Consider the following 13,717-nt stretch of genomic DNA (forward strand, 5'->3'; position numbering starts at 1 on the left):
AGATTAAGTACCAGCCAATCAGCTCCTAACTGTCATTTTATTAAATTTAAAGTGAGACACTGATTGGAACTTTGGGGTCTATGTACTCAGCCTTGGAGAGCGATGAAGTAGACAGAGATGAAGTATCAGCCAATCAACTGCCATGTTACACTGTTTGAAAAATGACAGTTAGGAGCTAGTGGGAGTGATATGTTATCTCTCCCCAAGGCTAAGTATATAAACTTCTTATGCATACCTCCGAGCTTTTTGGTCTTGCAAGAAGGGACAAAGGTGCGTGCCGCAGGCGCCCACCCGAAAATGAGGAGGAGTGGCTTGCTGAGAGGGGGTGTGGCATATTGTCATGGCGTCCCACAAGACCACGCCCCTTTTTGACGCTGTGGGGGCATGGCCACAGCCCCTCTGGCAGCGGGAATAGACGCATGCGCACAGCATCTATTTAGCACTGGTCATCAACTCGGGGGGGACTCCCCACTGCCCGCCCACAGGACACTGCCTGGTTCCGAAACTGGGACGTTCCCGCAGTATTTGGGACAGTTGGGAGGTATGCTTATGTCTCTCTCTAAGCTTTGGTGGCGCTCTGGGCCCCTACACGGACAGACATGGCTCCTGGCTCCAGCTTCACAATGATGTGATCCCGCCTCTCTGCCCCATACCCCCTTCTGTACAAACCTGGCTGAACCCCCCTCCCGTAGGACAGCCAGGAAGCAGGACAATGGTTAGTTTTGGTAAAAGCCAATTAACACAAGAGGAAGCTAATGCAAATGAAGGGAGAACATACAAACTCCACATACATAGATTTGCATTTAATAAGTCCCATCTTAATGAATTATTTAAGAAAAAATAAGGTTTTTGTAATATTTGTGGTATTATCGCAGTCTGTACAAGGCTTGATCCCGGCGCTGGCTCCGCACGTCTCTACCTAATCACTGCAGTGATGTCTGAGGGTTTGTGCGATGTACTATTACATCCGATCTGGGTCACAGGTCAATCACACAGTAAGCAAACTGCCATCAGGGTTCATTCAGTCTTTTCAAATGCAATCGTACAGCGAACAATGTACCCATAAACCCCTGGGGGAGGGGCCCCATCACAGAGACAGACCCCTGGGGGAGGGGCCCCATCACAGAGACAGACATCTAATTGGCTTATATCGAATCCTGACACACAGCGAGCAGGTTACACTGTGTAGCCACAATTGTGTACCGCCTACTCTGCGTTGCCGACTCACACTGGAGGGTGCCATTTTGAGGCACTGAGGTATGAGGCACTTTACAGGAAGTTCGAATAAATGGGTCAACAATGTCTGGGTAGGCTCAATATGGTCGACATGCATTAGGCCAATGGTTACACAATGTTGAAATGGTCAAAAGGTCGACAGGTAAAAGGTAGACGGTGCTTAAGGTCGACAGGTACAATAGTACAGCATGGTCAAACGGTTGTCATGACAAAGGTTGACACACACATGGTCGACCCTTTGGGGTTTTTCTTTTCATGTTTTTCCTATGAATGTGTCCTATAATTGGGAATAGTAACCTTGCCCGGCGTGGCAAAAAAACGATAACTGGTGTCGACATTCTTGAGTGTCGAACATTGTCCTGTTGACCTTTTGACCTTGTCGACCTTTTGCACCTGTCAATCTTACCCACTGTCGACCTAATGCATGTCCACTATATAAGGCCGACTTAATGCCTAGTGCAGACATATCTCCCAACGCGATTTTATCGGGACAGTAACATATTTTTGGGATGGTCCCACATCCCGCCCGGAAGCAGCAGGATCGCGGCAGGAAGGGGGGCAGTCGGGAATTCCCCCTTTCACCCGTTGCTCCGCTCAGCAGAACTGCGGTAAATAGACGCAGCGTATTCCCATAGGAAGAGGGGCTGGGGGCATGGCCAGCAGCTCACAGAGCCACTGGCCATGTCCCACAGCTGTAAATTGGGGCGTGGCCTCATGGGAGTATTGCGTTTTTTAGACCATGCATCTGAAGTTGGGAGATATGTGTACATGTTCCACCCGCGTGTACGTGATGCGTGTTTGTCCTATGTACCTTATGCCTTAGTTATGTCAGTCACTGAACTAAATGGCTGGATATTGGTTCAGCCTGCTCTACAAAATGGCCGCCCAACTATGAAGCACGTAGAGGCAGCTGCCCAGGGCACAATGTATATAGGGGCTGCAGTCAATGGGTGACATTTAATAGGAGTCGATTTCTGGGGGGGGGGTTTGCGATATTTAAAAACGTCGATTTCGCATTCTTTGGCCAAATCGCACATTTAATAGGGTGCGCAACGGCCCGTTTTTCCGCATTTTTTTGGCGATAAATCGCACTTTCTAAAAGTGCGTTAAAATATCGCACTTAATTCACATCCAGATGTTTTCGCACAGAAAAGTATACAAATCGCTTATTTAATAGCATGCGCAGACGGAAATCGCATTTTTTTTGGTCTATATAATTCGCACTTTTTTTAGACCAGGGTCTGATGTGCGAATTGGTAAGAGACATGCACAGATCATTGTGATCTGTGCATGTTTCTGGTGTAAAAATAGAGTAAACAAAAAAAGAAAACGGCCTGAGGTTCTCCCTACTGAGCATAAACCAGCTCAAAGAGCCGGTCCTGGTTTCATAAAATCACGGGGAAAAACAAAATAGGGTTCCCCTGGATTTTATAAAACCAGCACCAGGCTCAAGGGCCGGTCCTGGTTCCCAGAATACGGGGGACAAAATGACAAGGGGTCCCCCGTATTTCAAGAACCAGCACCGGGCCCAACCAGCCAGCAGGGTAATGCCACAGCCGGGGGGGGGACTTTTTATACAAGCCCCCCCAGAACTTACCTGCCCATGCTGAAGCCTGGGGCTGTCCTCGATGCCCCTGGGCATCGAGCTGATAAATGGTGTAAAAAAATAGATGAAAAACTATTATCTTATACCGTGTAACTATGAGTCCCAGCAAGCCTCCCCCGCATGCTGGGACTTGGAGAACCACAAGTCCCAGCATGCAGGGCATTAAAGGGCCCGCTGGCACTTGTAGTTCCACAATAAAATAAATAGTTAAATAAACACACTGACACCCATTAAAAATAAAACTTTAATACATACAAAGCCCACACATACTGATACTTACCTATCTTGAGCCCATAGGTAGGTGCCTGGGCGAAGAAATCAAAATGCGCCCACATACCCTCCAACATCTGAGGGGAAGAATTCGGTACACAATAGGAAAGGGGGCATAACCACTGGGAAAGGGGGCATGGCAAAGCCTCCTTTCCTAAACTTTCAATGGTAAAATCGTGCAGCCTGGCTGAGCACCCTACCCCCCGGCCCAGCAGCTGAGCTCATGTCACATGGTGGCTTGGTGGGCTGCTGGCATATTAAAGATGTATATTAATATACTTATTTAATATGCCAGCAGCCCACAAGCCACCATGTGACATGCATACCTCCCAACTTCTGTCCGTATGAAATAATCTCGTATGAAAATGAGGTCGCGGCTAATTAGCTAATTAGCCGCGCGAGTGTCCGAAAAGGGGGCGGGGCGTATGCAAATGAGGGCGCTGCTTATGCTAATTAGCCGCAACCTCATTTTCATACGAGAATAGACGCTGTGCGCATGCGCACAGCGTCTATTCTACTAGATTGGGGGTCTCCCAACTGTCACCCCCCGCAGCGGGACAATGCCTGCCGCGGGTGGGACAGCGGGACAGGACCCGAAAATCGGGACTGTCCCTCTAAAATCGTGACAGTTGGGAGGTATGGACATGAGCTGCAGGCAAACAGGTGCTGGATAGACAAGAGAAGACTGAAGTGATTTAGACAAAGTGCAGCCTGGCTGAGCCACCTACTTGCTGCACTGTACTGGATCATCTGCTGTGCTGACAAGTTAATGGCAGGCTCCGGACGGTCCGCTGTGAAGATGTTGAGGAGATCCCCCTCACGTTCGCCAGGGCTGGCCACCGCACATCTCTCCCTCAGACGGGGTGAGGGGAGGGGAGCTGAGCTGTCAGCCATATCTCGCGGGCTGGCTCCTGATTGGCTGCCGGCCCGCGAGCTCTAATTGGCTGACAGCCCAGTGAGCGAGGGGGAAGGAGAGACGCGCGATGCGCTCCCCTCCCCTCCCCTGGGATTAATCAGTTCAGCTGTGCCTGGCCCTGTGGCACCATGGCAGCGGACAGGGAGAGCGGAGAAGGAGAGGAAGGGAGGCGGCGGCAGCGCTGTGGTAGCTGCTGTGTGCCCCACCTGTTAATCAGAGGCGGACAAGCCGTGCGGCGCCCCGGGCTTCTGTACGGCTTGTCCACCTCTAGAAACGGCCCTGCTTGAGCCCGTCAGTAGGTCCCTGGGTCCGGTCCAGTGGCTTGGTTCCGGGGCTGGTCCAGGGCTCCAGGGCTGAAGAAATCCATGGGGGACCTGTGGAAGGAAATCCTACTCACCCAGGTCCTCTGGTGAACATCCCAACTTCTTCTCCATCTTCTCCGTCTCCGCCGCCGGTACACAATTGGAATGAGAGGCGCAGAGATGTTTCATCTTCCGCGCCTCTCATCAAAATGATTCTATTGGCCGCCTAGCGGCCAATCAGGAGGCGCCTCTCATTCCAATTGTGTACAGGCGGCGGAGACGGAGAAGATGTCGGGATGTTCGCCAGAGGACCTGGGTGAGTAGGATTTCCTTCCACAGGTCCCCCATGGATTTCTTCGGATCCAGGACCCCGGACTCTTCGGCCCTGGAGCCCCGGACCCGGACCAGCCCCGGAACCAAGCCACCGGACCGGACCCAGGCACCTACCTACGGGCTCAAGATAGGTAAGTATCAGTATGTGTGGGCTTTGTATGTATTAAAGTTTTATTTTAAATGGGTGTCAGTGTGTTTATTTAACTATTTCTTTTACTGTGGAACTACAAGTGCCAGCGGCCCATTTAATGCCCCACATGCTGGGACTTGTGGTTCTCCAAGTCCCAGCTTGCGGGGCAGGCTTGCTGGGACTCATAGTTCCACGGTATAAGATAATAGTTTTTCATCTTTTTTTTACACCATTTATCAGCTCGATGCCCCCCCCCCCCCCCCCGCCGTTAATGGGGGGCGCTCCCCGCCGGTGCCTGGTGCCCCCCCCCCCCATCGCCGCAGGCTTACCTGTCTGCACGTCCCGGCTCCCCTCCTGGCTTCAATTAATAATTCTATGCAGACCGGCCACAATAAAATGGCCCCCCCATACCACAGACAGTTTCAGAGAACTGTCTGCTTTACGGGGCGGCCATTTTATCGTGGTCCGTCTCCATAGAATTGATTGAAGCCAGGAGGGGAGCCGGGACGCGCAGACAGGTAAGCCTGCGGGGATGGGGGGCAGGGGCATTACTATAGCAGCCCCCCCGGCGCCCCCACATGCGCAGCGCCCCCCCACGACCGCGGGGGCTGCGGTGCTATAGTTACGCCACTGGGGATGAATGCTTTGGCCGGGGGGGACTTGTATAAAAAGTCTCCCCCCGGCTTTGGCATTACCCTGGTTGCTGGTTGGGCCCGGTGCTGGTTCTTGAAATACGGGGGACCCCTAGTCATTTTGTCCCCTGTATTTTAGGAACCAGGACCGGGGTTTTATAAAATCAAGGGGAACCCTATTTGTTTTGCCCCGTGATTTTATGAAACCAGGACCGGCTCTTTGAGCACGGGGCTGGTTATGCTCAGGAGGGGGGGACCTCACGCCGTTTTTTTTTTTCTTTTTTTACCAGAAATCGCAAGTTTTGAAATGTGCACATTTCCATGACTTAAAATCGCCACAAATCGCACCATATGGCACTTTTTATCTGCTTATGCGCATTCCATTAAATATGCGATTTACACATGAAAACTGCGGGGAAAAAAGTGCGATTTGCGGCGATATGGTGCGATTTTAAAAAGTGCGAAAAACTCTCATTCTATTAAATGTCACCCAATGTTTCTTCAGAACCAGGAAGACCCTGTCTAATGATAAAGTGGTAAGTAAACAGCCCCCAGGGCTCCCAGACACACTGGAATCCTTCCTAAGTAATTAGTGGCCTCCAGACATGACAAATGTGGTAATATGTCTTTTTGCACATTTGTAGTAAAAGGATCAGCCAAGGTCATTCTATCAACTGAGATAGCTGCTGTAGGGTAGTTACACAGAAAATGTGCAACTTTATAGGCTGTGCTACATAGAAAACATATTACAAATATTGCTACAGATATATCCTAAAGGTACTGCTAAACTCTAGTGGCCTAAAGGACCTTCCACGCCCAGGGGGAGGAGCAAGACCGGGAGCCACTGTGCCCAAAGCGTGGGTGAGTGAAGTGAGCCTGCAAGGGTCCATTTGGGTCTCTTGTTCCAATCTTGCTCCTCTTCTCTTCCTCTCCGCCCCCCTCTCCTCCTCTGTCACGTCACAAGGTCCCACTTGAATTTAGACCTAACCATATAATAGGAGTATTAGGCGTGGGGGGGGATTCAAGTGCTGTGCATGTCAGTAGCCACTAGATGGCGCCCAACGGACCAATTCTTGTGTTGACACACAAGAAAGAGATAGTGCCGGTCGCACTGGAGGGTGTACTGAAATCTGTATCACGTTAAGAGACCCCTATTTTTGGGTATTTCCTATATTTCTTGTGTTGCACTGTTCGTTGGTGTTGACATTCTTATTATGTTGTTCTGTCATGCTGACGGGCGCTCTTCACACCGCCGTAAGAGGCTCCGCCCCCTTACCCTGTCAACGCCTTTATTGCAGGAAATATGTTTTGTATTGGGTGGGCAGGAGTCGGCCACGGGGGCGTACAGCATTTTTTGGGTGTGAGCGGGCATAGAAACGCTGGGCGTAACCTTGTGGATGCAGGCGTGGCCATGTTATGGTAGGAGGAACTTCGGGTCTGATTCAGGCCGGTTTGCTAGGCTGTGGCCCCAGGTGGTCACTTGCAAGCAGGTGGCTTCACCACATGCCGGCTCCCTCCCAGCAATTGCATTACAAATAGGCCCTTATACAGATCTGATCACAGTACAAATTTGTTCTCAAAATGGGCAAAACCATGCTGCACTGCAGGTGAGGCAGATGTAACATGTGCAGAGAGAGTCACATTTGGGTGGGGTGTGTTGAAACTGAAATCTTAATTGCAGTGTAAAAATAATGCAGCCAGTATTTGCCCTGCACAGAAACAAAATAACTCACACCAATCAGTGAGTTATTGACTAAAATAAGGCAAGGGGGAGTGGGGGCTGGTCATTATGGGTGTAGCTAGGCACCCTCACTCCTAAATCCACCTCTAGCTGTGCCCAGGAAGAAGTGGGCAATATCAGCTCATGTAACGGAAGCGCAGTGCTTAGCATTTTTGCCTCACCGCAGTTCAGTTCCCAATCATGAAGCATTAGTGTGGAGTTTGTATGTCCTCCCTGTATTTGAACTTTGCAAGTGTATTCAAACACAGGGTGGACATACAGCGGGTTTATTGTCGGTTGTCGATAGACAATATAAGTTGTTATATTAGAAACTCCATCGGGGCAGCGACTAATGGGAGTGACTGAAATACTCTGTGCTGCGGAATATGTGTATGCTATATAAATAACTGGTAACAGCAATAGAACCTATGGCTGCCTTATACCGCAGATAATAAGCCCGGCACACTTCCCTTATAAATGTCCGACTGAGATTACATTTATAATGAGAGGCCGGTATTATTTCTGCAGCTTGTTGGTGAGGCAGCTGCCTCCCGTCCTGTAAAACCTGCAACCAGGGCCTGTGCAAGGGGTCTACGTACGGTAGCGAATAAAAAGCGATGGAGGCCAGAGGCTTAGTGTATGACCTCCGGAGCAGAAAGAATCAGCCTCTGCATTCCTGTATCTTGGAAACCGTGCGCTCCCCTTTCAGACCTCCGCTCACCAGTGACAGTACCAATTTGAATAAGAATCACTCCATTTAGGATCAGGTTGGAGGGAGGGGGAGAGGCCGCCCCGTTATATGCGCCCGCTCGCACCATCATTGCTTGTTTGTTTTCCCATCGCCTGCGTTCTCACGCTGTAAGTTGGTATAACACACCCCCCCTCTCCCCATGCATTGGGAGGCTGGACCCCATCAGACTCAGCGTAAGGCTGAGAGATAGGATCCTGAGTTCTGTCGTTGCCCCCAGGCTGTAGAAGACAGAAGTCTGTGAAGTGACGTGCCCCCCTAAGGTAATAGATTTAAACTTGTACTTTGTTTAGGAATTGAATTAGGTCACTGCAATCCGCAATAATAATAAGTAATAATAATTGCAAAGGGAGGTTAATGAGATGTCTCATAGACGACACAGAACCCGGGATCCTAAACATTCTGCTTGGAAACTTTTGTTGGAGGATTCTGTGTTTTACACAACAGGTTCCCTGTATATAACAGCCAGGATGTAACAGCTTCCTGGATAATATAAGACGTTGTTAGTGTATATAGGCAGGCGTCTTCCGTTTAGCGGCATTTGGGGACAATTTTTCTTTATATTTAACTGAATACAGTTCAGAGATGACTTTTCATGGGTTTTATCTACCTATGGTTATCTTGCATCATTTTGGCATGTCCTTCTGTTAATGCACAAGTTCTCAAAATCGGTCCCCAGGACCTGTGTGTGTGTTTTGCAGGTCTCCTCACAGAATAACAAGTGAAATAATTAGCTCCATCTGTGGATCTTTTAAAATGTGTCAGTGAGTAATGAGTGCACCTGTGCGGTGACCAGGAAAAGGTGAACTGTATGGGGTCCGAAGAACCGAGTTTGAGAACCCTTGCGCTAATTGAATTACATTAATAATGAAATTCCCCAGAGACAGATTGCTTTTCTGGAAGAATGGAAAAGGCTTTATAATCAGGGGTGTAACCGGACCTCTTTGGACCTCATAGCAAGACATTTAAGGGTCCCCTGTCCCAACGATTCCTGAGAGGCGTCCCCTGTCCCAATGATTCCTGAGAGGCACCTTTGTGCACCAGTTATTCATTTGATTTCACATGACAGTGCCCTAAATTTCTTATTTTCTGAGCCGTGTTAGTTCCCTAGTTTAAATTATGTCACATTGTAAAGCAGTCAGTATATATTATGCCAAACAGTACCCCCAATTCACATTATGACATACAGTATCCCCAGTTCATATTATTCTTCATTACAGTACCCCTAATTCACATTATGAGATACAGTATCCCCAGTTCACATTATTCTTCATTACAGTACCCCCAATTCACATTATGACATACAGTATCCCCAGTTCATATTATTCTTCATTACAGTACGCCCAATTCACATTATGACATACAGTATCCCCAGTTCACATTATTCTTCATTACAGTGCCCCTTATTCATACTGTGCCACATTCAAATGCCCTCCATTTCAAGTTATGCCATATTACATTGTCTCCATTAATATTATTCCACACTACAGTGCGTGTGTAATATCACCACGGTGCTTAGTGTACTACAACCGAAAAGCATGCCCCCTTCCCCCTTATTATATGTGATGTACAGTGCATCCGGAAAGTATTCACATATCTTCACTTTTTCTGCATTTTGTTATGTTACAACCGTATTCCAAAATGGAATAAATAGATTTTTTCCCTCAAAATTCGACACAAAATACCCCATAATAACAACTGTTAGTCCTGCTCCCCTGCTGCAGAGAGAGAGAGAGAGAGAGAGAGAGAGAGAGCGCCTTTCTACAGCCCAGCACACGCACTGAGCTGGGGAGAGGGTCAGCTGCAGCAGCCTCTCTCTACAGCCCAGCACAAGCACTGAGCTGGGGAGAGGGACAGCTGCAGCAGCCTCTCTCTACAGCCCAGCACACGCACTGAGCTGGGGAGAGGGACAGCTGCAGCAGCCTCTCTCTACAGCCCAGCACACGCACTGAGCTGGGGAGAGGGACAGCTGCAGCAGCCTCTCTCTACAGCCCAGCACACGCACTGAGCTGGGGAGAGGGACAGCTGCAGCAGCCTCTCTCTACAGCCCAGCACACGCACTGAGCTGGGGAGAGGGACAGCTGCAGCAACCTCTCTCTACAGCCCAGCACACGCACTGAGCTGGGGAGAGGGTCAGCTGCAGCAGCCTCTCTCTACAGCCCAGCACAAGCACTGAGCTGGGGAGAGGGACAGCTGCAGCAGCCTCTCTCTACAGCCCAGCACACGCACTGAGCTGGGGAGAGGGACAGCTGCAGCAGCCTCTCTCTACAGCCCAGCACACGCTCTGAGCTGGGGAGAGGGACAGCTGCAGCAGCCTCTCTCTACAGCCCAGCACACGCACTGAGCTGGGGAGAGGGACAGCTGCAGCAGCCTCTCTCTACAGCCCAGCACACGCACTGAGCTGGGGAGAGGGACAGCTGCAGCAGCCTCTCTCTACAGCCCAGAACACGCTCTGAGCTGGGGAGAGGGACAGCTGCAGCAGCCTCTCTCTACAGCCCAGCACACGCACTGAGCTGGGGAGAGGGACAGCTGCAGCAGCCTCTCTCTACAGCCCAGCACACGCACTGAGCTGGGGAGAGGGACAGCTGCAGCAGCCTCTCTCTACAGCCCAGCACAAGCACTGAGCTGGGGAGAGGGACAGCTGCAGCAGCCTCTCTCTACAGCCCAGCACACGCACTGAGCTGGGGAGAGGGACAGCTGCAGCAGCCTCTCTCTACAGCCCAGCACACGCTCTGAGCTGGGGAGAGGGACAGCTGCAGCAGCCTCTCTCTACAGCCCAGCACACGCACTGAGCTGGGGAGAGGGACAGCTGCAGCAGCCTCTCTCTACAGCCCAGCACACGCACTGAGCTGGGGAGAGGGACAGCTGCAGCAGCCTCTCTCTACAGCCCAGAACACGCTCTGAGCTGGGGAGAGGGACAGCTGCAGCAGCCTCTCTCTACAGCCCAGCACACGCACTGAGCTGGGGAGAGGGACAGCTGCAGCAGCCTCTCTCTACAGCCCAGCACACGCACTGAGCTGGGGAGAGGGACAGCTGCAGCAGCCTCTCTCTACAGCCCAGCACACGCACTGAGCTGGGGAGAGGGACAGCTGCAGCAGCCTCTCTCTACAGCCCAGCACACACACTGAGCTGGGGAGAGGGACAGCTGCAGCAGCCTCTCTCTACAGCCCAGCACACGCACTGAGCTGGGGAGAGGGACAGCTGCAGCAGCCTCTCTCTACAGCCCAGCACACGCACTGAGCTGGGGAGAGGGACAGCTGCAGCAGCCTCTCTCTACAGCCCAGCACACGCACTGAGCTGGGGAGAGGGACAGCTGCAGCAGCCTCTCTCTACAGCCCAGCACACGCACTGAGCTGGGGAGAGGGACAGCTGCAGCAGCCTCTCTCTACAGCCCAGCACACGCACTGAGCTGGGGAGAGGGACAGCTGCAGCAGCCTCTCTCTACAGCCCAGCACACGCACTGAGCTGGGGAGAGGGACAGCTGCAGCAGCCTCTCTCTACAGCCCAGCACAAGCACTGAGCTGGGGAGTGGGACAGCTGCAGCAGCCTCTCTCTACAGCCCAGCACAAGCACTGAGCTGGGGAGAGGGACAGCTGCAGCAGCCTCTCTCTACAGCCCAGCACACGCACTGAGCTGGGGAGAGGGACAGCTGCAGCAGCCTCTCTCTACAGCCCAGCACACGCACTGAGCTGGGGAGAGGGACAGCTGCAGCAGCCTCTCTCTACAGCCCAGCACACGCACTGAGCTGGGGAGAGGGACAGCTGCAGCAGCCTTTCTACAGCCCAGCACACGCACTGAGCTGGGGAGAGGGACAGCTGCAGCAGCCTCTCTCTACAGCCCAGCACACGCACTGAGCTGGGGAGAGGGACAGCTGCAGCAGCCTCTCTCTACAGCCCAGCACACGCACTGAGCTGGGAGAGGGTCAGCTGCAGCAGCCTCTCTCTACAGCCCAGCACACGCACTGAGCTGGGGAGAGGGACAGCTGCAGCAGCCTCTCTCTACAGCCCAGCACACGCACTGAGCTGGGGAGAGGGACAGCTGCAGCAGCCTCTCTCTACAGCCCAGCACACGCACTGAGCTGGGGAGAGGGACAGCTGCAGCAGCCTCTCTCTACAGCCCAGCACAAGCACTGAGCTGGGAGAGGGACAGGCGCTGCAGCTGGTGAGCGGGGTAGGGAGTGCAGGGGTGCCGCACTGAGCAGCCGGCCAGCGGCAGCAGGGCAGGTGGTGATTGAGTGCGCCCTGCGCAGTGTGACCTTTAACACCACCTCACGCTGTGCAGAGGTTGGTGGTGTGTTGGGAACAGCCGGACAGCATTTGAGCAATTGCTCAGACACTGCCCAGCATTAGACTCCGCATGCGCAGTCTAATACCGAAATCCCGGGACTTCGATCCCAGGATTTGCCACCCTAATCAGTCCCTTCCCTGTGTTTGCTGTGCAGCATATGAAGCTGGAAGTGATTTTGTACCAGTCTAGGAGTCACAGCAACTGATGCGCCCATGAATGTACTCTGTAATCAGCAGACCTATTGCTACTGACCCATCCATGACCAGAGCATGCTGGGAGGGTGGATCCATATATGAGCTGGGGGGCGGATTAGGGCGAGACTGTATACTGAATGGGACATGTTGTCTTGGTGGGTGGCAAAGTCATTCATTCAACGCTTTATCCTGCAAGTAATGTAATATTTATGTGATTTCCCCAAAGCTACAATTATGTAAGGAAGGGAAAGTTTCAGGGTCTACACAAGACCATGAGAAATGTACCTTCAGCCATTCAGGAACAAGGAGGCTATCTATAGGGCATTCAATCACTGCAATCACCACTCCTATATCTGGGGTATATATATATATATATAAAATTATTTTGTTTTCTTTTTAGATTGGAAGCTGACGGGAACTTGTGGACATCCCATGTGCAGATGACTCTTGGGAAGACAATATGGAGACAGAGATATTTGTGTGTATCCTGCTGTTTGGTGAGTCTCTTGCTTATTCCTTACCTCTCCTGCATAATACATTTGTTTCTTTCATCAGACAGATTGTATAATATTGTAGTATCCTTTCGATAGAGGCACTTCAGGGGTAACTGAGTAGCAATATAGCAAGTCGTGTTACCCCAAACATTGTATTTAGACCCACTTACCTCTGTCAAAGAACAACGTTTTCACCTCCAAAGCCATTAATACCATCAACTGTGCAATGGATGGAAGGTATGTGCATACATTTATTTATTTTATTTATTTATTAACAGGTTCTTATATAGCGCATACATATTCCGCAGCGCTTTACAAAGCATAATTAGGAACAAAAACACATATCAAATTACAGTACAGACAGTTTAGGACAAGTACATGGTAAATATGGATAGTTGCATCAGGGGACAGGACACTGAAGCAATCATCAGGGTGGCAGAGGTTTATATATTCTAAGAAAGGCACAAGAGGAGAGAGGGCCCTGCCCGTGAGAGCTTACATTCTAAAAGGGGAGGGTTAGACAGACGGGGTGACACAGAAGGGAAAGAAGTGGGCATAAACAGTAGGTTAGGATGAGAGATGGTCAGGTTTTATGCCAGGGGTCATGGTGTTGTCTGCTTTCAAGAGGACTACTTAGCTGGTCAAAGGGATGGTTGTGAGGGAAAGTGTTGAAGTCAATGAGTTAGAGATTTTAGGATCATGAGGGATGAAGTTGGTGGGTAGAAGTCCATGGTTTGGAGATGGTACAATAATGAGGAGCATAGCTAAAATCCATAGGTTGGAGAAGGTACAATAATGAGGAGCATAGCTTAAATCCATAGGTTGGAGAAGGTACAATAATGAGAAGCA

At 50.9% G+C, this 13,717-nt stretch overlaps 1 protein-coding gene across 1 annotated transcript in view; it reads left to right on the forward strand.

The window, feature by feature from the left end:
- Window positions 1-8,001: 8,001 nt before the first annotated feature.
- The window catches only part of LOC146026904 (laminin subunit beta-1-like), a 106,012-nt gene continuing 100,296 nt past the window's right edge, over window positions 8,002-13,717 (forward strand). The window contains exons 1-2 of the mRNA XM_083157953.1: window positions 8,002-8,156; window positions 12,775-12,871. Coding sequence (XP_083014079.1) covers window positions 12,835-12,871 — 37 coding nt within the window. The 5' untranslated portion in view covers window positions 8,002-8,156; window positions 12,775-12,834. The remainder of the gene's footprint in view (window positions 8,157-12,774; window positions 12,872-13,717) is intronic.

This window comes from Crinia signifera, chromosome 8, assembly GCF_055691185.1.
Source record: "Crinia signifera chromosome 8, ASM5569118v1, whole genome shotgun sequence".
Taxonomy (NCBI): domain Eukaryota; kingdom Metazoa; phylum Chordata; class Amphibia; order Anura; family Myobatrachidae; genus Crinia; species Crinia signifera.